Here is a 27900-nt window from a genome sequence, read left to right on the forward strand (position 1 = left end):
GGAAATTATATTTTAAAAGAGCTATCTGACACGAACAGTTATGAAGAAATCAAGATGTTAGATTTTTCACGACGTTCAAATAATCAGTTTAGAATTAAGAGGTGACACCGGTATATTCAGTCAACGAAGTCACTTGTAATTCCGTTCTTGCTGGAGTACTATAAAAACTCGTAATGAGATACATTCGACAATTTCCGTTAGTGACTAATGTAATAACAACAACATTCACACGTTGAATCAATAGAGAATGAAGAGAGGCAATTTCGTTTTTTAAAGCGGATCTGAGAAGGAAAATGTCTGCATTAGATACAAATAAGACTCATTTGAATAGTGGTGATCAGCTGGTGCGATCGAATACTTTGAAGGGCGAACTTGGGCTGAAGACAATTTGACACAGCGTATTGTTGGCTCTTTATGTGTGCACTGGTGACATCATCAAATCTTTTTGTTCCAGCTTTCGACTGAAATCAGTTGATCCACGGATGTCGCCAATCAACATCGGATTAATTGGAACACATGTGAAAAATGGCGAGGTTTTTCAGTTCGAGGGAGATATTAAATGGCTTAATGTGATGAAATGTCGATATCGTCTGGTTTTAATGGAACCCAGCAATGTTTAGGACCAATGTAAAATTCATTATTATTCGGATGATTTGGCATGTAATACTTTTTGCGCGTAATGGCGGCATTACAGACACGTGTGGGAGTATCCTTGTTCCATGATCACGTTGCATATATCTTTGTTGACTGTTTCTGCACTATCTGATGATTCGAAAACCTGTTAAACAAAAATATTGTGAAATAACGCAACTATTGAAAATAAGAGTAGGATATCCATCATTTCAGCATTATACAGTATCTCATAATAATACTTGATAATACTCATCAAATAACAGTGGAGATATTCTGTTATGCATATCAATGGTAAATGGTATGATCGAACTGTCCCTCCCTATAACGTGAACCACGTACACTTAAGAATTCTGATCAGACAATGTATAATTCTCGAAGTCAATATCACTATGTCTGCTTAGATATCATTATCATTATCATATATTTCACTTTGTTCTGCTTCTCTGTGTAATATGTTTCTTCTTATTGGAAACTTCCGTGTGCGCCCTTTTTAAACGAAATCCAAATTGGGAGTGGCTTTTACTGTTATACAATTGTTCTGTATACTCCATGTTTTAAACAGAGTTTCATATTTATTTTTCGGATAATATCTCCAAATGATAAACATGTATGTCCACAGACAAAAGCCACTCATGAAAACTCAGGATGTCCGTTCAGGTTGCTCTTGTTGTTTTGTTCAGTACAGCTAAACAATAGGTAGTCGAAAATATATACAAAGCACGCACTTAAGAGTTACAGATAATGGCTTTTGTGTGCAAACGGCCTGTGTTTATAGGCAGATCTACCACAGATCATAAAGAATTCGGACTTAAGTGTATAGTCACTGCATAAATGTGGCTGTAGACCAAGTGGCTTTTATCGTGAAATCCGTATTTTATTAATCAGCAAAATTTGTATAGAAATTGCTACAATAATTTAATTTTGTAATGTATATTTGATTTAATTTATATTTGACTTAATTTAAGTGTTTGTTCGTTGGTTTTAAGTTTTTATTCCATTACATGTTATTGTAATCTAACTTTATTTACTGGATTTGATATTTTCCAGAAAATCATTTTAGTTCTATTTGACCTAACTGTTTTTCATAAACAGCTAATAATAGAAACTCTGCATCTAATGCTGACCTAGTTCCTGATCTTGATTCGAAATCAGTAAGAGCTGAAGTCAACAACTTTTGAATTTTTAAAAAATTCTTTCTCACAGTAAGATTCATAAGTGAAATCGAAGCCATACTTGGAGTGCGTGACAAATAACATGTATCAATTAGGTATTTCCAGTGGACTGACCCACATCCGGGCATCTGTTTTGCGCCATAGCGAAATTTATTGTTAATGTTTTGAGAAATGATTGTCATTATTGCCATAACACTTGAGAAGTTAAAATGTGTTATGTTGTGACCAGTTTTTGGGGCTAATTATTCTGTTTTCTTCAAATTATATGGATTCCAAGTGATTATTTCTCCCTGGAAATACTTGTGCTCTAAATTAATTCTTGGACAAAGACAGTTATCGAAATTTACAAAGAATCCAAACATTGGAATATTATTTTATGCGATTCAACAAAGAACTGTTGACACATCAGTACTACGCTGAATACATCATACGTCATCGCCTTCCATTTTGGATTTCATCGGGATTCAAACTCAGTTTCATTAGGACTTTTTATTACTAGGACTTCTATTTTTTAATTCTTGGATTTTTCTTGGATTATTTTTGGATTTGATTCGTAACACCGTAAGTTCTTATTCTCATTTTTACCTTGTTTTTCTAGGGAAATAAATTATTTTTTAAATTTTACAAAACTTGTTGTCTTCACTCTTTTCTTGTTAAGTTTTATAAGAGCTCAAACATAACAAAATTTAAAGACAGAGGAAAATCTGTCAAAGGTGGATGTTGTCTTTTTCTAAAACAGTTTAGCATGGTACTTACAATTTCCAGAAGTCTCAGAGACAAAGTCACATACCTTTTAAAGTTCGCTTCAAGCAAATATTCTTATGATGAATTCAAAGTGAAATCATGCGGTTCATGACACTTTGTTGGCACAAATGTGTTGAAAACTTTCCGCAAAACACCGTCTGTTGGATGGTCAAAGAACACGGCATCTATGTTTTCCGTTAATTCTGTCATTTGTTTGTCTTTTAGATTGAGGTAGACATGTCTCTTGGACGATTCCTATGGAGCTATTTCTTTGAGGCAGTAGCGTTCTTCGTCGCGTTTCTTGTCTTTGCCTACCGAGCGACCACGTGGAACTTCATAGCCGGTGTAGGACTCCTTTATCTTTTACTGAGAATTCTTCGTAAGACGAGTAAATGGAGAATCAGTCAGGACAGGAAAGCTGTATTTATCACAGGATGTGACACAGGTAATATGCGACCACGAAAAGCAGCAGGGAGCGTGAAAAAACCACTTTTTAGAAGAGCCCATTCGCGAAAATAAATCTTCCTACAAATTTGAGAATGCAAGGTCAATAACCCCAAACAGAAACTTATAACCGACCGAGACTTTTCTAATTGGGTTATTTTTTGACGTTTTTGTATGTATGTTCGTTTACCGCCTGGTCACTCACTGTTGTTCGTCACTCTCCCTGCTGCTGCGTCTCTCAACCAAAAATGTTATCAAGATCTACACGATACCTCGACCGAGGATCATGTAAATTTATCGTGATAAATCCGTGTGGGCTAGCTTGCGCTTCTGAAAAAAAGTTTATGAATTGAATCATATCAATGTCCCCTGAACACCAAGTCTGATGAAAGTTTCGCAGAGTATGTGTATCGACTCCATTAAACATAACTAAAAGATTACAAATATCTCTAATCGTTTTAGGTACTTGTGTATACCGCTGAGTCAAATAAATCACGTCTGTGTTTTTATGCCAGCCTCTGGAAAATATCCACTTTAGGTTTTTTGTTTGTCCCGCATTACACCGTCGTACACTACAAAATTTTTAATAAATCCATCGAGGTCATCTACAGATGTGGCTTCATCAATATCGGTGATAAATTCAATCACGTCTTCATCCACCTCCTCCGATTTCATTTCATCGTCCTTCCCCTCCTTCGATTTCGCTGTTTCGTTTAGATCTTTAAAGACATCGTATCATCACTGATCGTCCATGGATGGCGCCACCAAATACAACCTTTCCCAATTGAGCCATCTCATCATCAGATTAGGCAACGATTGCGTCTTACCAGACCCAGACAGACCTATGATAATTTCTCCGATAGAATTTGGTAGCCTAGGATGATGCTTGACTTGCTCTTGCTTTCCTGTCGCTGAGAAATCAATGACGGCCATGTTGTACAAATATAATAAGTAACATGAATTTATATTGTGTTCGATGCAGAGCCCCTACCAACACAAGTGGATTAATAACAATAATGACGAGGAATAAAAAGCGTGCACTTACAGGCAAGTGTATAAAATGTAGTATAAAAATAGAAATTAGTTTTTAATAAAACAAGTGGAGATTTTGCTACTTCGCTGAGAAAATTACCAGGAACTCCATTGTCTGAGTACCCAGGATTAAAACACCTGCCATGATATAGTTATTGTAATCCCAGAACCCGACTTGATATCCGACTTGGCGAACGAGACCAATCAAGAACTGGAGAGTATCCAATAAATGCGTTTGATCAAGCAAGCCACGTTCATGATGTGAAGTTGATTCACTCGTTAAATTCCATAAAAATAAATCTGTCAGAGAAAAATTTGCTAATAGTTTTTAGTAAGATTTGTGACGAGATGTAAACTAGTGCTAGGAACTGGTAATTAGTCGGTCGATTTTTATGATAATAATGGAAACGATTTATTATAGCCCAAGAGAAGATTGGAGTAGTAGAGCAGGGATTAGTAAACTTGCTGATGCAGCAAGTGACGCACGTTCTGTTGCCGCAGATTGGTTAGCATGACAGGCAAAAGGGAAAATAACTACCACCACTTAAAACATTCAGTACGCACATTTTGATGTTAGCGCTCCAAATGAAGTTCATCAAGCACATATTTTGTTTTTACCACACAATCCATTAGAACGGGTAGAAGTTAATCGGGCACATAAAAATACGCGTTGACTGTCGTTGACGTTGCAAGTATGTGTAAAGAAGCAGAGTCGCTATCAACTAAAATAGCAACTGAAGTTGCATCTGCTTTTGAACGAATTTATCATCAAGGACCCGGACCACAATGTGTTCTACGATGGCCACAGCTGCTACAGGTTGATGCTGGCAAAGAATTTCTTGGTACAGTAACGTCGATGATGAAACAACATAACGTCAACATCAGAGGATGGCACACCCCAATACATCGCTATCAGGCAGTCATTGAGCGATTTAATCGAACACTTGCAGGGCGATTGTTTGGATATCAATATGCGCAGGACATATCCCTCAGCAAAGTTTAAAAGGACATGAGATCTCGTGAATAGGTTGCAAGACTACTAAGTATGATAGCTGCGTTAAATAATGAAATATTACTCGTGCGACTTCGATGAAACCCAATAGATACACATAACCTCTGACCTGCTAGAATGTCATTTGGCATTCTAGGTGCTCATTTGTTGTATGTATGTATGTATGTATGTATGTATGTATACCTCTGGATCTTATAGAATATTGTTTGGTAATCAAGGGGTTCAACTGGGTTTTGTGTCATCCATAGAATTAAGATCATATATAATGTAAATATATGTTGTGTAAATATTTCGAATTATCATCTTGACCTGCTAGAATATCGTTTGGTAATCTAGGGCTTCAGCTGGGAGTTGTGTATGTATATATTGTGTAAATATTTTCTTTTATTATTTCAAACAGATATTTATCATATAATGAATTTCGAAAATATTAATGCTATTATTTCTGTGATTAAAAATTATATGATGAAGGTATACAACATTTCAAATAAACTTGATCCTGGAAAAATTATTTGTGATTTTGAATCCCTGCAGAAACAAAGATATCAGGGTAGATATACATTACCAGCCAAGTACCGGTTCATTAAATTAATCCAACGTTAATAATACAGTCCTTGGCGACCGTCCACGATATACAAGTTAAACAATTCGTTTTCCTCGCACACGCATGTGAGAAAATTAAATCAGAATTGTCTCGCAAATACGAAACAAAATTTTTTTGAATGCGCTTGTAAGACAGTTGATAGATATTATGTCGATGAGGAAGTCATTGTACAAAAGCGGTGACAACGTCACCGGTGAAAGCGCTGTCACTAGTGACTGTTGTGATTGTGAAAGTGAAAGTAGTGATAACATCACTGGTTACAGATAAACAAAGTGAAAGTATGAATCTGGTGACAACATCGATAACGAAGTCATTTGGGAAAAATTCATTTCTGACTATAGTAAAAGATAAAAATGTTTTTGGGTTCTGAATCAGAATATTCAGAACCAGATTATACTATTTATTTTTTATTCTGATAATATTTTTTAAGTTTATCAAATTTAAGACAAGAATGTGCATACTCGACATTTGATCTCTATTGCACACAATCTTAATATGTTCTCATTGCAGTTGATTTAACTGTTCCTGCGTTAACAAAATTTTTCATCGCCGTATTCATCAACAAGTATATTAACACTAAATTTTTCTGCCTTGAATTTGTCAATGGGGAATAGTGTCAAGATTGTTCTGGCGGCACTTTGGAGTACCTCATTGTTGTATACAAAACTCTCACGTGTTAGTACATTATATAATACCACATAAATAATTGTTTGTGTGTACGCTCATAGAGCGTCATCGTAGACTAAGAAACATATTTCCAAAATCTGAAGATCTACGAACGTGCATGCAGATTTATTTTTATAAATTTCCCTCGCAAATCAAATAGGTATCCGGTCTGGTCAGTAAGTTTGATAAACTGGATTAACAAGTTCTAACATAATAAAAAATCCGGGGTGGGTGGGGGCTTTTGAGGGGTAAACGTATATAAAATATATCCCTACTGGGCCTGACTGGATTTTTCAAGATCTACGTGATAGCTGCCATCAATTGCATCACATACAAGATTGACTGCGATCGTTTATGTGATATTGACAACATCTGGTGATATATGACGACCTCCACCGTATGGATTATTGTTGTGTCTGAGAATGTTTGCCGCTATGGCTATTTTTCTCCATTCGGCGACGACCTGTGGATAGTATTCATCGATTATGTCACTGATTGCCGTCAGCAGCTTGGGAAAATCAAGCTCGGGTAATGAAAGATATACATCTCGAAATAATTCTTCTCTAATCGCATAGTGGTTCAGAAATAAATGTTTCAAATCATCGTCAGAAATCAGGTTTTTAAAATAATGTTATTAATATTATGATAGTCTGGTCTAACCTGGTTTAGATGTTGTATCGTTTCAATGATCTGTTGACTTGTATCATCGCTGTAATGTTGTATGATGCTGGACATTTTTTGTAGATCAGTGAATATCCGAACGCATTCAGGCCTGATTGCGTCGCCGAATGATTTAATGAACTCTACATTGTCGATTAAATTAATATCCTTGTCAAAACTGTGAAGTGGGTGTGACAGAGTAAGCTTTTCACCATCAGACGCGATAATATATTCCCCCTGTGTATATAAATATAACCATGGATGAAATCTTCGATATCATATAAGCTTTAAAATATTCGTTTCATAGTAAAGAAATAATCATGATGAGGTTGTAGTAATTAAGGTTCTTGAGGTATTTATGGCCACCATAACACAGATCTAATCAATAACTGATATATCGATGGCTTATTACAGCGAATGTATTTCTATCGCGGCTGATAATGTTGGTTCACGAACAGTTATTGCAAATTTGAATTGTTTCTTGTAAAAGATTTGATTCTGCGTTGGAATTCATCGTTTATCTGTTCGATTTGATAACTGCCTGTATATATACTCACAAAATTCTAATCTTATGTTCCATCGGATTTATTTTTATACGCAAATGCCATTGATTTATTTGCATATAACCCACCGAATGATTTTGATTTAATATTTGGCCAACTATGATATACTCGTAATTGTGCTAGTTATATTCCCTTCGCTGGAATTGCAGTTGGAAAGCTAATGCTGAACTCAGGATTAGTTGAGCTTGCTGACATCATCAAGGTTTGCAACGGAGTTGTATTAGCTACGTTCTGTTGTAGTAATTGTGACGATCTTTGATCGTTTGACGGCATTATTATTATTAAACCCTGATTCTAAATTCCGATATTTTTAAACCGGTTTTTTAAACCGGGGTTTATTGTTTTTCGTAGATTCTGACAGTCATTGCCTCATGGTAAATCTTAATCATTTCTGTGAACTCGTGATCTGATATTATTCCATCGCTGAGACATGATGATATGAACGAAGATACTTTGGAAAATGCTAGCATTGCTGTATGAAACTTTATTACACACTCGTGTAATTTATTAACCGCGCACGTGGATAGATTTTTGTGATGACATTAAGAATACCAGCAATTCCTGTTGCAATTAAAACACGAATTAATATCACTGGTGATCTCACATATGCTGACAATGCGCCGATGACCATCACTGTTCCAGCGATGACGACAGATGCAGAGTATACAATTATATCAGCAACAACGACAAGTCTGCGGCATTTCTTTTTTGTTTCACTGTATAATCGTCGATGATATTTTTTTCAGTTGGACATGCCACGAACACACTTGCTCATATCTGAAATGTTGAACATCGACTGGGGAGTTCATTATATTTTAAGTAGGTGGTAGTTAGCGATTAATTCAAGACACAAATAGTACAAGAAGCCTTAGTCTTTTTCTTCGGGTTCCACCACAAATGTCTGATTGTCGTTTTGCTCCAGTACTATTAACATAGGTCCAGAGGATCCAGTTAGTGGATAACGAAGTGAAATTGTAAATGTTGTAAATGTTGTAGTGCCGAGTATTGAAAATATGTATATGCCGGTAACCTCAGCGCGATGTTTGATGGATTTATTGAGTGGTGACCATAATGCTGATCCAGACGCTAATGTATGTACTACACCATCAGTAATCTATTTATTTCAGAAAGCTTAATGTCAATAACTGCTGGACCCAAACTTAATGGTTCTATTTGTGTTTTATACGAAAATTTGTAAAAGCGGTCACATGATTACATGTTCACATTTGAATGATATCAGTCCATCACTGAGTCCAACTAACGAGTTCCTCATCGGGATGTTGCTATTGTCGACTTATTTCTTCGCTGTAGCGTCATAGCTTGATTCTGGTTCTTCAAGACAAGTAATCTTATTATTAGCCATATTGAGGAAACCAGTCATTGTATCATCGGCGCTTAGTAAACGATCATTGATATCAGTTCGGAACGTATAGTTGTTGCTATCTATCTTTTTGCTGCCACATCATCGTCTTATCTTGGTTCTCTCACATTGTATTTTTACTAATGTTGAGATCGCCATACATAATATCTCCAATTCCTCTGATACCTCCTGTAATCTCTCTCATGAGTGTTAAAAACTGATTCCTCCGAGTTTTTAATTTTACCATTTTTATTAAACACCACTAAGTTATCTTCGGTCGCATATGGAACTCGCAGAATAATATCTGTCAACCGGATATTGCTAGTATTTAATCGTGAAAAACAACCACTTCACTTTGGTCCACATTTGCGAGACTCAAGAGACCAGCGAGTTCATTCTTGACCTGGGTCAATGGTTGCATATTTGGATAAGTCACCTTGAGTTTTGCCCTGAGTCTTACTCAGAGTAGATCTTCCGTAAATATCTACCATTGCATATTCACTAAGACCTGTTTGAAACGTTGGACGACGTGGTATACTCGTACACGACTTTATGACGGTGTCGGGGACCTTGACATAGCGTCGAGTACAGCTATTAATTCACGGACACATATTGGCGGATAGGTTATTGTCTGTGCTGATGATGTTGAAAACAAGATTGTATTTTTTTGAAGTCCACCGACATATTTTAAAAATTCTTTTAGTGGCGCCAACCCATACGAATCAAAATAAACAAACCCATTGGGATCAATCGCGTATGCGACCCAATGAGTACCTGGACCAGAACTTCCATCGAGATTAATGATACTGGTTTCAACATTGTTTGGCAGTTTGGGTAATTGATCCCGCATAAAATACCTCTGAAGTTTCTGATATTTCATCGCTTAGCAGCAGCAAGTAAATCAAAATTGGACATAGGATGGAGACGCTTTTTGTCTAACGATGTGTCCCGGGAAGTCTTAGGCCTCGACCGTACCACGAATTGTTAGTTCCTGGCAGTGTAAGACCTTTCCCTGTGGATTTGTTTTGGAACTCTCGATTCCGTGACCTGTTGCTTTCTTTAGTGCCATCCCAGCATCAGTTCCAACAGCACCAAGTGCAGCTGCTTTTGCATCAGCTGGGGTTTCAGCGGCTATGAACGCTAGCATAGCTGCAAGAAGTGGAAATATACCACCCGTCTTGACTGCGTCATTAACGGCATACGCAGGAAGATTAAGTCTAACGACGGTCTTTGATCGTTTGGCGTCATTTAAGTGCTTGAGTTGACATTCAGTCAGTGATATTTTATTTGGACCACCTGCGATCTGTTCTGATTTCAGTTTTATTTTTATATCACAGATCACTTTTGATTCTGATTGCAGCTTTTAATCTGACCAGGAGTCAGAGTAACATTAATATGATGCAATGCCATTATAATATCAGGATTGATTTAATTACATATTTTCTACTTGGGCATCAATGACTCATTCGTCCACCAACACCTTCAAGTAGCATTGTTTTATTTGAGAGTATAACAGCGATTGGTCTATAATCAGTAACACCGGCTTGTAGTGCACTTACTCGAGCTCGAAGTTATATGACAACGACTGACTGTCTAAGCAAATCTAGATGTTTCAGCGAGAAGTAATAGATCGGATACAGCGTCGAGAAATTCCGCTCAGATATTTGCAAACCAGAATCTAAATTCTGATCAAGCCCCATGAATGTCATCAAACAATGATAAGCACGTGCAACGTGATTATATTCAAAATCCAGCAACACTTCTTCAGACAGTTCCTGATGTCCATTTATCCTCAAAGAAACTTCACTAATCCCAAGTACGTCAAATACCATGTGATTTCGTATTTGAGAAACCCGTCGTCGGATACCTTGAAAAGCTATAAATACATGTCGTGGTGCTAAAACTTCCTGATGTGATGCGATCTGCCATGCAAACGTGTCAACAGTTGTACTCGTGGTCGAGTCTGTAGTCATTCTCAACCACGATAGCGTTGATTAGCCGCCGATGTCCATAAAAGAGAGCAGCCGTTGTTCATCAGCGAGTGATGATCACATTACTGGCATCTACAACGAAGGTTTTGTCAGTGTCACATTTCCATGAAGTGCCGCAGTTTCATCCGCATTAGCACCTTCAGTGTGGCAGATAGCATTGTCGTCCGTGGATTTTCGAACGTGAGCAACTGTATGTTTTGTCCCGAAGAAAACTTTTCTAAGTTTCTGCAGAAACCAAAGATAAATGGCAGTGGTATTGCACAGCTAAATCTTCAATGAGCATCGATTTGATTTTTACATGCTGCAAATCCCAGATTAAAATTTGCATCTACAAAGTATAAATCTTCAACGTCGACGTCGGCAGCTTCAGCGTGATATTTTGGTCTCCGAAAAGTATACGGTCAACCTTCAGCGTGATCAGTTATACATTTTGTTTTGCAAATAGTGTACAGCAGACCGTGAATAATCATCGCTGTATCGCGATATCCCCAATATCTTCGTAGCAACATCAACGTCATTATGACAAACCTAATTGCATAACCATCAATAATACATCGTGCACTGTTAAATAATGCCACAATTTCGTTATTAATAAACCCACCCTGCGCATCACAATAAGGATTACAATCGTTTTGCACAAGTCTACTTGAATTTAAATGAATGCCTCGGCGGGAAGAAAAATCTGCTTGTATCTTGAACTTGTAGTTCGATTCGACTACGTTGGTTTTGGTTCTCCTGTTTCATAAGAATAATATTGATAATCACGCACATATTCATCCTTGAGAACTGGTGCGTCCATGCCAAATGCTTGATCAGATATACGTTTGAATATCTTTATTATACTTGCTATCATTTAACACGAAGACCACTTCCTGATATTAAACTTGCAGTTATATTTTCTTTTCTTTTTCTGACACGAATACGCCAGCCAACTCTGTTAGTTTCTTTATTTGCAGCTTGATTTATTATTTTATTAATATTTGCAGGCATCACTTCAGTGCTGGGTAATTTTACTGATTCCGGTTTTCGTCATATTAATCGTGCTAGTATATACTTGATTGTTGAGAATGCTTCACCGGCAATATCACCAACAGCACCAATACCTTCATCACGAGCAACGTCAATAGCTTTCTTTCCCAATTGCTTTGCGAACGGTATTGCTTTTGGGTCTATCTTTCTAAATAGACCCTGAACAACATCACCGAGTCCATCTCCGTAGATCACGTTGTATGTTAGTAATCGCGAATTTATCACCCTGACCATTACAGGTCAACGTTGAGCATTATATAAGATCATCATATTTTCTTGCCACTGATCTAATTGTATACCCTCAATCACTGTGGTAATCATCAACGATTTTATAAATGAGGGACCGATAAACATTAATGTCCATGATACCGCCTGTAAATAATCTCTGACAAATAGCAGCTGCTTCATTAATGATTTCTGGGTAATTATTACCAGCTTGTTTTCCGCCAATCAAAATTTCTAGTCTTTCAACATCGGCAAGGACGTTATTGGGGCATTTATCAAGGCCACCGTTGGACAAACCACTTCGAGGTTTTTTCTTTACTGGTTATTGTAGATACTCATCGATTTTCTTCTTAAGACGTTCTTGGTTTCTGTTGCTATTTCTTTTATACGTTTTTGTTTGACTTGTTGTAGTTGAGATAATTCTTCTTCTGCTTCACAGCTTTTGTCAGTAGCAAGACCATTTCCAGTGGCAATGGGGCCAGGATCTAGATCTTTTTTCCTACTTGTTGTTGAGTCTGCTTTTTTCCTACATGTTCTTAAGGTTGATTTTCTGTCTACTCTTGCTTTCTCATATTGTTGCTTCATTTCTTCTTCACTTTGTCTCATTTTGTGTCATTTTCATTCAGCATACTCACCTACTGCTTGTTTAAAATTGTCAAACTGATTAATATCTTCCTCAGATCTGATCTGCGAAGTCTCAGTAGCGACACGATATACATCTCTTATGTTACGTGTTTAGCCTCGAATAAACAGTAACACAAGAAAGAGTGAAAACAACAAGTTTTAAAAAATATAACAAATAATTTATTTCCCTGTAAACAAATACTGTAAAAATGAAGGGGAAAAAATGTGAGAACTTACGGTTTCCAGAATCAAATCCAAAAATAGTACAAGAATAATCCACGAATAAAATTTTTGAAGTCCTAATATTGAAATGTTCTAATGATTTCAAGTTCAAGTCCCGACGAAGAAACCAAGATGGAAGGCGATGACGTATGCTGTAGCCTGTACTGTGTTGACGTCTACAGTTCCTTGTAGAAATATATTACTTAATCCTCCGGTCTTGGAAATCCAAATAAAATTTTCAAGAAAGTTCTTCTTCAAGAGTTCTGTAAGAATACAATAATATTTCCAGAAACGAATTAATCTTCTAGAGTCCAAGTAATCTGAAGAAAAATTAACATTTAACTCAAAATCTAAAAACTTCAATGCTTGTTACAACAGAATAAAACAACTTGACATCAAGTGTTTAAAAACCCGGACTCTGAGATATCTCTCTCTCTCTCTCTCTCCAAACATCACTATTAATACTATATATTTCGCAATTTCGGAAATGCCTAATTGCGAAATAGAGGATGACGTGATCATGTTTACATGTAAAAGTCACATAGCTCCTGTATGCCCTTGATAAGAACCACTCATTTTACTTCTAGAAAACGTTGTTTACTTGACCCTCAATCAAGGCCAGGAACTAAGTCAAAAATAGAAACAAGTGTTTCTGTTATTAGTTATCTAAGAAAAAAACTCAGGTCAAACTGAATTTTCTGGAAAATATCAAATTCCTAGTAAACAAAATATAATTCATTGACATGTAAAGAAAAAAAAGACTCCAAAACCCACAAACAATCAAGTCAAATCAAACACAACTTAAATAAAATACAAATTAAATCAAATATACATAACACATCCTAGACCCAATCGGCAGCTTTTAGAGTTTTAACATATTCGCGTTTTACATATATATATATCTATCACGATATCCCAAACGCAGCAATATTAATTATTTGGTCTGGGTCATGGATAGCGGCAATACCTTTGGGCGTAAATGTATCTATTATCTTGGTTCTAGCTTTTGGCGGTTCAAGTTGTGGTTGAACTTCAGGTTGTGGTTAAGGAGGTTGCTTGGGTGGAGGTTGAGCTGCTTGAAGACGTCCAACAATATCAATAGGCAATGTCTCAAGAGCTTTTCGTGCTGCCTCAGTTGCTGTTATAATTTTCTTGGTTGGTTTGACAATAGATTTTAATAACTGTTCTGTACCTTCTGTAAATTCTACCTGAGACACCTGAGGCGCTTGTAGTTGTTGTTTGACAGAATCACGGACGGGGAGATATTTCTTAAATGCCTCTAATCGCTGTCGAGATAGTTTAGATGTGTGAGATTCCGTAGTTAGCGTTATTATTGATATAATAATGATTTAATTCCACCACTTTTCTTACCCTTATATCATGCAGAGAGAGTGACGACCATCAGTGAGGGTCTGGGTAAGTAAACGAAAACGAAACACAAACTTCAAAAATAAAATAGCCCAATTTGAGAAGTCTCGGTCAGTTAAAAGCTTCGGTTTGACATCATTGACCTTGTATTTTCAAATTTGTAGGAAGCTTTATTTTTGCGAATGGACTCTTCTAAAAACTGGTATGTTCACCCTCCCTGATGCTCGAAAAAATATTGAGTTTAAAATCAAGTTGATGTGTAAACCGTTTGCATACTTGTGTGTATCTTACATGAATCTGACGTTCCTACGTTAAAATGGACCAAGAGTTAAAAATGACCCAGAAAAATGCACATAAATCTTTAAATGAAAATCTTGGGGGTATTGTAGTTTTTTTTAAACCTTTATCGGGTAATATTTAGCTAAACTAGTCATATATCAAGAGAGCCCATGGGGTGATATATTGTGTGGTCCGTCAGTCCGTTACCATAAAGACTGCCAGTGACGTTTTTTCGTAGATAACTAATAATAGAAACACTTGTTTCTATTTTTGACTTAGTTCCTGACCTTCCTTGATTGAGGGTCAAGTAAACAACGTTTTCTAGAAGTAAAATGATTGGATTTTATCAAGGACATACAGGAGCTATGTGACTTTTATATTAACCAAAGGTCGAAAATAGCCAAGAGTGAGGACGGTCCAGAATAAAAATGGCGTCACTCCGACATCCATTATGACCGTCACAACGTCCATAGTGATAACATATTTGTTGAAGGTAATATCAGAGGCTTCAAATAACTTTTAGCAATTGATTCATTCAAAGTTTAAACTTATATCACGTTCACAAATATATAGCAATTGCGATATAGCAAATCCCAGAGAAGATGGTTAGAAGGGTTAGGGGTGTACTCATAACGGCTCAGACTGAATTACTTGAATTTACAGGTGCTTTTCATCTGATCATAGTGCAAGAGACTTGTACCGAGAAATGTATGTGACACAAATAAGTTGAACCCTCACATCCCTACGGTATTTAGTGCTCATCATCATCGTCATCATCATCATCATCATCATCATCATCATCATCATCATCATCATCGTCATCATCATCATTATCATCATCCTCTTCTTCTTCTTCTTCTTCTTCTTCTTCTTCTTCTTCTTCTTCTTCTATTTCTACTACGACTACTATTTAATCTTCATGGTCATGTTGATCGTCATCTTCTGTTTCTTATTCTTACTAGACTATAGCAAAAATGTCCATTTCGCTGCATGTCTTTCAATTGTTTGTATGCAGGTTTTGGATACCATCTTGCTGAACGTTTAGCAACGAAGACCTTCAAAGTGTTCGCCGGTTGCTTACTACTAGACGGGGAGGGGTCCAAGAAATTAGCAGCACACGAATCCAACAGAATCCAGATATTGCCATTAGATGTCACTAGGGACGACAGTGTACAGGCAGCTTTGGAATTTGTTCAGCAAAACTTGGATGAAACGGGTATTATTTTATAGTAGGCAGCCTAGCTAAAAGAGTTATTGTGGGGAAATTGTGTTGTTGGTTGATTGGTTGGTTGTAGCTCGCGGATCTCGACCATTTCACGAAAGCTTCTGGTAACGGTCTGCGAGGGTCATCATTGTGATTACAGAATCCGAATGTTCAGTTTTCATGATTCTGTGGTCAGACTTATTTACAATACTTCTTTCATAATCTTGCAAAATGTTGGTATTCCAATCCAACTTTTGTCATTTTGTTGAAAAAAATAATCATGCAAATTACTTTACCGTCCTCATGATTTTTCATTCGCTTCATTTGCGGTTTTCTTTTAGCTTTTTGTTTCATAGCTTTTATATTCAACTTTTGGAAATGTGGAAAACAGATGTCACATCCATCCTTTAATAAGGGACGCGACCGGTCGCCTTTGCCAATTCAAGTTTCCTGTCTCTGTCTGGTCATGGTAACCTTGCGTAAAAGTTCAACACTAACCCAGCGTCAATCTTTAGAGATCAAATACAAGGCCGCGGTAATATTCCCAAGACAGGTAGATTATAGTTTATACATGACTCTATAGCTGGGGCTTAGCAATCGTGACACAGAAATATCAAACATGTCAGCGTTGACGAAACCAGGTATATAACCATTAAAACAACTAATGCTGCATATACGACAGTTTAATTTAATTCTCCAGTCTATTTCATTGCAAACAATGAAAATCTTAATGATATTTGAGAATTCATATTTAATAGGTAAATTTTTGTAGAACTAACCATCACCAATCATTTGGCGATTAAATAAAAAAAGGTTTGGATAAAATCACTCATTCGTTATATCAATGACTCATCCCTTTATGCAGCATTGCTTTTGAGTAAAATTAGTAATTAAAATATTGGGTTTTGTTTCAATAAATGTATTACCTAAATTAATTACTATCATTGCTCATATTTAACTATTACAAAATATAACATAAAATGTATGAAATCAACCTTAACATGATGATGATGATGATGATGATGATGATGATGGCAAATATAAGTACAACTAGCTATTGCCGTCTTAAGACGGGAGTGATGAAAAATATTTCAAGATAAAAATTTAAAACGTAATTTGTAAAAAAAAATGGAGATGAGCCAGTTAGCAAGCAAGTTTGAACATAAAAATACAAAAAGGTTTTAAAAAATTGTGATGCCGCCGCCAGTTTTGAATCGCGACTTCTTGTTTGGCAGCCGTGACCCACAGAAGGTCAAATGTGGGTGTTTTTGTATCAGATAATCCTCAGTAATAATAAGAATGATAATAATAATAATAAAAATTAATAATAATAATAATAATAATAATAATAATAATAATAATAATTTTATTATTATTGTTGTTGCTGTTATTGATGATTTATTATCACTATATTAATACTAGCGACATCTCGCTTTGCAACATATTATTATTATTATTATTATTATTATTATTATTATTGAGTTGGTCATTTATCACTATTATACAGTGGCGGCTCAAGTAGTTGGGGCTGGGAGAGGGAAATTGCCGCAGGCACCATGCGACGGGGGCACCATCGGGATTTTTTGGGTAGTTCCTGCACCTAAAATTTTCATAGCATTTTCACATTCACTTTAGTGTAATGGGGGCAGGGAATTCTTCACATACCTTATGGGGATGGGGAGGGAAAGGGGCATGGAAGAGGGAGAATATCAACTTAAATAAAAACTGTTCTCTATGGCAAATTAGGAGCGCCTCTAAAGAACATTGACCCCTGGTGCCCCAATAAAGAACATTGCCCCCAGTCGCCTCGTTAGGGGCGCCACTAAAGAACATCGTCCCCAGAAGCCTTGAGTACTCCAGCCACTGTTATTATATTGTTATGATTCTTGTAGTGTTTCAAAGTAATAATAATAATAATAATAATAATGCTTATCATTGTTATAATCGTTCTGATATTTGTAGTATTGATATTAGTATAAGAAGCAGATAATGGTGGTGATTGTTATCATAATCATGATATTATCATTAATAATAATAATAATAATAATAATAATAATAATAATAATAATAATAATAATAATATTATTATTATTATTATTATTATTATTATTATTATTATTATTTCATGAAAAGGTCATAAATCAGTTTAACACCAATATCATACTGGTCATGTATAACTGTCGTTTTTGGCAGAAGAAACATATTATCTCATTTTCTTCTTTACATTTACATCTACCCAGAAAGTTTTTTGTATATATTCTCAACATTTGCATTTCAGTACTGACATTGGCATAGCAACCGTCCAACATCTTGATGATGTTATGGTGGGGCTTTGGATGAGGGTGGGGTGGGGAGCCTGGACCAGTGGGGGCTCAACATTTCCATCAAACAACGTTTTTTGGGTGGGATGGGGTTCTCAGAATTAAGCTTTTCGTGGTTGGGATGGGGCCAGCATTTCTTGTTACGCCAATGAGTACCAAAAGTTTCATTGTGTCTAAATCCAAATAAATTGCGTGTTGCTAAAATAATATATTCCTAGACAAACTTAGAGTGAAATTCTTGTCATAGGTCAGTTTGTATTCTTTGGAGACTCTGAACTGCAAACAAAGCAACGTGCCATGGGTCACAAATTTCACGTTTCGGGACTCACACTGCGGTCCAAATAAACACAGACAATGACACCTTGTTCTTATATCCTTAAAAATATTTTTTTTTAGTTCAAATCCAGATAAACAATGCATGCATCCAAGCAATGAATCAACACCAAAAAAGGGCATAAACAAATAAATAGATGCGGACTATTCCGTGATTACTGACCAGAAAGCAATAACTGTGATTGGAGTTCAGAATTTGGTTCTTGATATCTGATCGGAGTTTGGAATTTGGTTCTTGATAAATTTCTTTGCACTGAAGAAATGAAGAGTCTGAGATGAGAAATGGGAGAAAGTTATTCTGCAAGGTAGAATAATATAAAAATATTCTTAACTAACTGTAAACAAGGGACATAATTCACAAAAAAAGAAAATAATATATATATATATATATATATATATATATATATATATATATATATATATATATATATATATATATATATTATTTTCTTTCTTTGTGAATTATGTCCCTTGTTTACAATTAGTTAAGAATATTTTTATATTATTCTACCTTGCAGAATAACTTAAATGGTAAAAGTATAAACTAATATCATAAAAATAAGTTTACTAATTCTTTAAAAATGAAAGCGCATTTGACATTAATTCTCTTTATAATATGATTAATTATGTATAAAATACTTGATAGTAAGTATTATGCACGCCATAATTTTTAAATTGAGTTTTGATGAAATATTTAACATTTGTCAAGAATGTATCAAGATATAATATTTTGAAAAAAATTTATTTATTTATTTTCTATATCTTTAATAAGTGTGCATGATACATAATAGAAATATTGATAAAACTGTTTATCTCTATTTTGTCATAAATTATATATATATATATATATATATATATATATATATATATATATATATATATATATATATATATATATATATATATATATATATATATATATATATTCTTGTTTTTCTTCAGAGTTATGGGGTCTGGTGAACAACGCCGGTATTTACGCGCACGGTGAAGTGGAACTGAGTTCTATAGATGCTTTCAAGAAATGTGCTGAGGTCAATTTGTATGGATTGATCCGTGTCACCAAGGCTTTTTTGCCTCTCATAAGAAAATCGAAGGGTAATGTAACTGTACTAACTGCGAAAAATTAATCGGAGACTTTGAGATTTTGATTGGGGTGGAGAATTTGTATGGATAAGTAGGTTAATGATAATGGAAATTCTTCCGTCCATAATATTTTAACTGCTGCATTTCACTCATTCGGAATCCACGTTGCTCATGTTTGTGAAGTTACCTACTATGACACTACTTTATATGAAAGCAAATTTGTTTCCATTGCTTTCATTGCCACCACAACAATCACCAAAACTTTCGTCGTCATCATCATAATCATTATCATCGTCATTTAGTTGTTTTCTTCCAACTTCCAATAAGACATTGATGTCATTCTTTTGTTAAAACTTTTTTCATTCATTCTGATGTCGGGTGGTGGTAGTTATCGTTGGTGCAGTCCGTCTGATGCAATAATTTTGTTGTAAAGAGGTTGATCGATCTTTCTCCAAGTTGGTTAGGAGTGTTGCCTTTATATCTGTAAGAGTGAATCCAATGCTAATCAACCAAAACGATATATCCACTAGTCCTGCAACATAATTATATGTTAGACTGAATCGAATGCTAATCAACCAAAACAATACCTCCACTACTCCTGCAAAATAATTATCGGTTCATCTGGCCTTCTTCGTTGTCATTTATTTGTCCTCCAGTCAACTAAAGTAATGTGCATATACAGGGTGGTGTACAATAGTTGCTTAATACGACTGCACAGTAATTAAAATAAATTAATACATTGAGAAATTAATTCCTGCACTCTCACTATGAACATGTATTCGTATCCTACAGAATGGCTGGAAGATATTGTTCCACGGATTAAAACATTAACGAGTCTCTCATAGTAAGACTTCAGGGTTTTTGTTTTACAAATTAAAGAAAAAATTACTGGACCAGCAAGATGTGTGTGTGTGTGTGTGTGTGTGATAAATAGCTAATTTGTGTGGACTTAAATTACATTATTAGATGCATAACACAGAGCATTAAACTTCATGTACATAAAGTTGACCAATATTGAAATTGTTTCTGCTGGCATCATAACACTATCTTATGCGATTAAGGCTGTTGTGAAGTAATTGAATTATTACAGTATTTGAATATGAATTAGTGTATTGTATATTACGGGATTTTAGACAGATATTAACTGTTGGGGGTGGGGGACTCGGGGGTTGAGTGATCTAAAGCTCTTGCTTTTGGCGATCATGACCATCTTACCTCTGTCTGCATGAATTCGAATCTGGGAGTCGGCCTATGTGGAAAGCTTGCCAGCAGCTTTCCGTGGGGTCAGTGGTTCTTCCCGTGATTTTTCCGGGTTCTTCCTCCACCATTTATTCTGGCCGCCATGTATGGCCTATCATGAACTGAAAAATGACGTTAAACCCGATAACAACAACAACAACAACAAGAACAACATTAATCGTTGCATAGGAAACCAAAAATGCGTTGAAAAGTACGAGTTCGTGAACTATTTTATCGGCAACAATCGTTGCACAATTAAGTAGCTCTTGGTAGTCTCTAACCCAAAGTCAGTAATGGTTCATACAGTCCATCGAACGATAATTTAGATTGTGGCCTATCCTTTAACTGACCATTTGTTCTTTAGCATACAGCATGAATATGTGTCGAATGATGTATGGTAATTGACTTTTACGTTTTTTTCTCAGACATTTAATTTAATAAAAAGTTTAAAATGTTTGAGGACTGTATCAGTTAATGCTAAGATGTGTGTGTGTGTGTGTGTGATTTAGATTTTTAACGTAGCTTTAACAATTTTCCGGTCATATCGATACGAATATCGCAGTGTGGCAGTTTATAGTGATGTCTAGCACTGGGGCATCATGCTACAGACATGTAGCATGATGTCCCACCCAGTCACATTATCCTGACACCAAGCCGACCAGTCCTGACACTAACCTGTTCATGCTGAGCGCCTAGCGAGGCAGCTTTTGGTACCATTTTTATAAGTCTTTGTTTATGACTCGGCCGGGGTTCGAACCTACGACCGCCCGCATCCGGGACGGACAATCTAGCCACTAGGCCACCGGAGCGGTTGATGCTACGATGTACAGTTAGTTTGATTTGTGAAGAATTCGATGCCGGGTTTTGACGTGCTATGGTGCATGTGAGTTTAACTCAGTCCAGGCTGTGGTGTTTGTTTTAATGTTGTCGAGTTGGTTTTGGTCATCTCACCAATTTGTAAATAATAAGTCGACACCAATAAGTAACATAAAGATGAACATCGACATGTCACAAATAATATCTTTCCCACTTTTGGCTCTTCGTGTTGCTCAACTTTTTTAAAGTAATTTTCGTTTAATTTCCTCCTCCATTTGTAGAAGATTCTTGTCTGTTTGTTCGATTTCCTTTCGCTATTGAAATTTCCTTTTGTGACATGTAGTAGTTAATCAATGAAACTATTTTCTTTCTTTGCAGAATCCATTTGTCTGCAGTTTAAGTTTGATAATTCCATCCATCTCATTAAAGTTGTTTTTTTTTAATTATTTCCAAATGTTGATTTAAATTCCACGTGGTCATTGTTGAATGGGAGATTTAGGGACACTATCTAAGCATGATTATATATGTTATAAAAATGTAACTAATTACTACAAGATATTACTAACTGACTGTCGTAAAGTGTTGCTAATTCTCATTGAATGTCACCAATGGATACCAAAAGCAACTAAAAGTCATTAAGCAGAGTTCCGAAATATGTAGACTGTAGTATGACAGTGTGCAAGTTTGATGTCTTAATTACTGTGTCAAAGTTACAAGGTAACGGTTTTATTTAAACACTGGGTGTAACGGGTTATTCCAGCCTTTGCCATCCTCCGTATCGTGGTCGTTATACATCCGATACTTAGTCGAAGGGTGGATGGACGTAGCGGCTGACGATTCGCTCGGTTCCTGTATCTTGCTTACTTACTAGACAGTAATTAAAATGTGCTGTCGTATTGAATTTTCTTTGTATCTATTTCCATGTCTACTTATCCATTTCTCTGCATCTTTCTAGTTATAGTTATCTGTCTCACACAGGTCGGATTGTGAACATGTCCAGCGCCAGCGGACTTCATTCTTGGCCTTGCAGCTCCCCTTATAATGCCTCAAAGTACGGCGTAGAGAGCGTTAGCGACTCCTTACGGGCTGAGATGAGAAGATTTGGAGTTAAAGTCATCCTAATTGAACCAGCCATGTTCGGAGGCAACACTAGTATACACAATGAAAGTAATGTAAGTCAATTAAGGTCTATTTTAAACAGGAACTTTACATAACAAATCTTAGAATGTTGTGTAATAATGTAATTTCATTGGTCTATATTGAACAACACTCAAAAAATGTTAAGTATTTTTGAGCCTGTTTGAGGCTCACATAGCCAGGAGATTAACCCTAAATGAAAAGCACGAGTTCCCCCCTCTGGATGGGATGATTGTCCATCACAGATTAACAACAACCCGCAACGCGAGGCCCAAGGTCAGGTACCCATTCAAGACTGGATCGATAGGAGAAAACTAAAGCTTAAAACAAACGTGGTCATGTAGGCGCATTTTTTCATCTTAAATTAAATAATAATTGTTCTAAATTGTAATGCATACATAATGTAACCCCAAAGTATATTTAATTCTAACTGTTGAATGCTCTGCACCTTAAATGTCATTAACAACTTCCAAAAGCAAATTATTGATCGCTATGGACTTTTACAGTGCCAGCAAGGTACTAAAACTGCGTCGAGAAAAGAGGACGTCGGGTCCAATCATAACAAATAAAAGGATAGTATGTAGTTTATTTATTCAACACGCGCATCTTTCATTCTGATAGCGCGCAACATACAATACAGTTTGTACAAGTTAACACTTTTAGGTTGAACTCGTCCAAAAATGCCCAAGTACTTTAACATTGATTTTGCTGTATATTTTTCTCGCGGCGCGTCTATAATGACCTTCCCATGAATATGGCTGTATGAGGATCGAAATAAAGTGTGGGTGTGTGTGATTTGGTTTTCTAACGTAGCTTTAACAGCTTTTCAATCATATCGGTGCTATGTCCGCAGTGTGTGGCAGTTTAAAGTGATGTCTAGCGCTGGGGCATCATGCCGCAGACATGTAGCATGATGTCACACCCAGTCACATTATCCTGACACCAGGCCGACCAGTCCTAACAATCACCTCTTAATGCAGAGCGCCAAGCGAGGCAGCTGTTAGTACCATTTTTGTAAGTCTTTGGTAAGACTCGGCCGGGGATCAAACCCACGACCTCCCGCATCTAAGGTGGACGCTCTAACCACTAGGCCACCGGAGCGGTATGAAAAGTAGAGAGAATTAAACATGATATAATAGCATACCCAGAGACTGAGGGAGGGATAAATATCAACATCCATTCATTAGGTATATTAAGATAAGATGGGTTAAATATTTCTGGAAAACGAGGATGGAGCGTGCAAGAACCTAGTCACTACAACTATATTCAGTAGTCTTTAGGACATTTGATTATATAGCATCATGTCCCACCTAGTCATAATATCCTGACACCAGTACGACCAGTTCTAACACTAACCCCTTAATGCTGAGCACCAAGCGAGGCAGTTGTTAGTAGCATTTTTGTAAGTCTTTGGTATGAGCTGTCGAAATAAAGTAAATAATAGCTGTTTAAATGTGTGTGTGTGTGTGTGTGTGTGTGTGTGTGTAATCAGATTATAAAAAGGACACCCATCATCAAAATAGTCAATGTTGAACGGAATGACTTTTTTTAGGTTAAGTGAATCAATTCATTTTATACTTTGATAAGACGAATTTTGTAGGTTGTCACGGGCCGTACGTTTCTGCTATATTAAATTACCCCACAATATAATGCAAGAACGGCCGGATCCGGTCTGCGGGACGTCATTTGCCCGGCTTAGGTTAAAATGTGAAATTGTGTCTTTTTCATGGCATGACGTTTGTCTTCTGTCCATCTTGGCATTAAGATTGTAGAATAACTCCTTATTTCATCAAAGCCCATTTATTTCTTGGAATCAGTAGGCCACGAGTCATTGCTACAGGAAACTTTGTTTGATCAATCTTCATTTCAAATGTTGTTTTTATCAGTGTTCATTCTAATGTAATAAACCTTTGAGATTCTTCCCCAGTAATCAGTTTCACGTTTTATCTCGATCGTATGTAGTATTTACGTTAAATGAAACAATGGCATATCGATGAATACCCAGTGTGGCACATACAAAAGTAGAACTTTATCACAATGTTGGAGTCTATGCTCGTTCAGGGACCTTTTCTTTAATCATATATTTTCAAGACTTTTAAACTTGGGGGAAAATATTTCCCAAAGGTGCACATAATTAATGTAACTAAGACAGCTCATGTGTACATATTAATGTAACAAGACTACTCATGCGTACATATTAATGTAACAAGACAACCCATGCGTATATATTAATGTAATAAGACAACCCATGCGTATATATTAATGTAACAAGAAAACTCATGTGTATATATTAATGTAACAAGACAACTCATGCGTATATATTAATGTAACAAGACAACCCATGCGTATATATTAATGTAATAAGAAAAGACATGCCTACATATTAATGAAAAAAGACGAAACCGTACATGTTACGGTAGTTTGCTGTTTTTTGTGTGGTAAGAATTCGTGGAAACGTTGCATTTGAGCAATGATATAGAGTAAGAATACACGAACCGCACAGATGCAAAGCTATCTTTTAAAGATAAACGGGAGCAGAATTGGATGGTCTAATTTAATCCAGTTTACTGATTTGTTTTTCAATGCATGAAGTATATCATTAGACTACCAATGTTAGACTGAGTCAAGTCCAATTTTCAAGCCATGATCGCATAAACATGTTAATCTTTTGCAGAGTAGACGCTATATGCATGAAATTGACGAATTTTGGAAAACTGCATCGACTGATATTAAACAGACGTACACTAAGTCGTATATGTTGAGACAGGTTGAGTTGATACTGGGATTGAGAGGAAAATTGGCCGCTAAATCAATCAACCCTGTGATTGATGCAATGGAGGATGGGCTGACCAACACAAAACCAAAGTTTAGATATTTAATACATGGAGGACCTTGGCCCATCGACCCTATTGCTGTGAGTAATTTAGGAGCATACAGTGTGGCTGGAAAGTCAGATAGGAAATAGATAATCACACTATTTGTAAGAACGAATTTTCATGTCGCATGCGAAATTCGTGGAAACGCGAGAAAATTATCCTTTAAAATACGAATATAAATAACACAGACAACAAAGGTATTTCTATTGTCATCGGAGGTAAACGAACAGAAACGTCATTATCATCTTATTTTGATCTGAGTTTCATAATGATTACCTTTTTCTATATCAAGTCGTTACCAAAGATTTTTCATTAGTCAATTATACTTGTATCAAGACATTTTGGTTTAGCTGCGGATTTTTAACATCTTGACATAAGACGAAATAGTCAATGTTTGGCTCCATATTAACCTGGCTAACTCAACATTTTTTTTCGTAGTGCTTTGAAATATTAAACCCAATCATTTTTAACAAATGTTTGATGAAGTGCCATATGAATGTCACAAAACGTGTTTTTATGATGGTATCAAGAGGAAGTATAATGCATAGAATGATTTATCTATAGCCATGGTCCTCAACCTGTCAGTTCTCGAACAATATTTGCCGACGTTTCAGCGCCAGCATGACTTGTACAGATAAATATAAATTCTCTTATTCTTGATTGCATCCTATTTTCTCCAGGTATTTGCACAGATATTTCCGTTTGTTCCCGAGTTCTTGATGGACTGGATTGTCTGCAGGCTGACCATGCTGCATAAACTGCCCTCGGAAAGCATACCCAAAGATGATCATCAAGTGAATCAAGAACAAAACCCACGTGCAACTTAGCAAAACTTAGGCAACTGATCCGGTGAAGTCAATAATGTGCCATTCCCTTACTCAAGTCTGTTGCAGGAAGAAATAAATGAAAGCCTCACGAATGTATGCAGAGAAATCTAGTGAATAAATGCGTACAAGACATTCCATCGCAACGGAATTTTAATAGGATGGTAGAAGAAGTTTTATCGAAATTGTGCACCAACGAGCAGCTCTTAAAGTTATCAATAAACACAAGTTTAGATCCATAGTTTCTTGAAATTCTACAAAACGAACAAGTACTTCGTATAACATGCTTCCTGCAACATATGCCATTTGTGTAAATTATTGTAGCGGGTGAGAAATTTCTGCTGTGTTGGTGAAATAAGTAGATCTAAAGTAGGTAGCTGACGAATTATTTGGATCGTAATCAGATTATCCATATCGGTTGTTTATTTTATTTTTATAGAAATTTCTTTTACATTTTTAAAACGGATCGACAGAGGAGGATAAATACAGTTCTTGACGACACTGAAAGCACACGACATTTTACTTTGTCTCGTCCCCGAAATCAAGCTATGCTAGAAATTGTTTCGTCGGCGTCAAAAGTTTGTGTTAGGAGTTCATGAGGATCCTTTACTCTCACTCGAGGCTTGTCTTGACAGGTCAGGTACAGAATGTTGTGATGCGCCTCTTTTGCCTTATTGTACTCAGCTTATGTTGCAATTTTAATCAGACCGCAGATTATCTACATTTTGAGATTTCCGCATTCCGTTGGGTTTTTCCATTTTGAGCGAGAGTTTTAATCGCTAAATATCTCTTAGTGTTATTATTATTATTATTATTATTATTATCCCCTCACCTTTCGAGATGCGCAGAGGTAGTGTGATCAAGCCCGTCTGTGCGTAGTAAGTACGAGTGTATATGGCGTATAATACCTCTGAACTCCCAATGCACCGTTTAAGCTAAATTCATAAAACTTGGTTCAGTAATAGTCCTATGAGGGTAGATTGGAATTTGGATCTCCCCGATAGTGGAATTACTCGACAAGTAAGCGAGCTTTAACGTTAATTTCAAAGGTCTTCCAAGTTGTCTAACGCGTTGGAGAACCGGCTTGTTTGGTCAATGACCCAAGTATCAATAGGCCTACATGTCAGACTAAGGATGCTAGTAGTGAAGATGATGATGATGATGATGATGGGATAATCAATAGCATCACAAAAAACTATCATGTTCACTTAACACGTGCAAATGCATGTTAAGTTTTTAGTAATACACATACCAAAAATTACACTTTTTCATTCAATTTATTATTTCTCCATTTTTGATAAATTCTAATATCTTATTCTGAAAGCATTGTATTTTAAGATTTTATTTTAAATGACATTATGTGAAGTATATGTCAATGTCTTTTTGTAGATATTGCTGTCATATTGAATCTCTTCGTTTGCATAAATTAATGCATTGAA

At 36.1% G+C, this 27900-nt stretch overlaps 1 protein-coding gene across 1 annotated transcript; it reads left to right on the plus strand.

Moving 5' to 3' along the window:
• Positions 1–900: 900 nt before the first annotated feature.
• Positions 901–27900, plus strand: LOC149805332 (retinol dehydrogenase 7-like). The gene is made up of 7 exons (XM_089949257.1): positions 901–924; positions 2775–2994; positions 15644–15844; positions 19429–19581; positions 22603–22796; positions 25436–25675; positions 26318–27900. The coding sequence occupies exons 1-7, from the start codon at positions 922–924 to the stop codon at positions 26462–26464; spliced, it is 1158 nt and encodes a 385-aa protein (XP_089805383.1). The 5' UTR covers positions 901–921; the 3' UTR covers positions 26465–27900.

This window comes from Sinohyriopsis cumingii, chromosome 2 (genome assembly GCF_028554795.1).
Source record: "Sinohyriopsis cumingii isolate HCF-2022 chromosome 2, ASM2855479v2, whole genome shotgun sequence".
Classification (NCBI taxonomy): Eukaryota; Metazoa; Mollusca; class Bivalvia; order Unionida; family Unionidae; genus Sinohyriopsis; species Sinohyriopsis cumingii.

Excerpts from the sequence above, each read along its gene's own strand:
- LOC149805332 (XM_089949257.1), top strand. Across the intron at positions 15,845-19,428 it reads GCAAAACTTGGATGAAACGG|AGTTATGGGGTCTGGTGAAC; the intron begins GTATTATTTTAT and ends GTTTTTCTTCAG. Across the intron at positions 25,676-26,317 it reads GGCCCATCGACCCTATTGCT|GTATTTGCACAGATATTTCC; the intron begins GTGAGTAATTTA and ends TATTTTCTCCAG.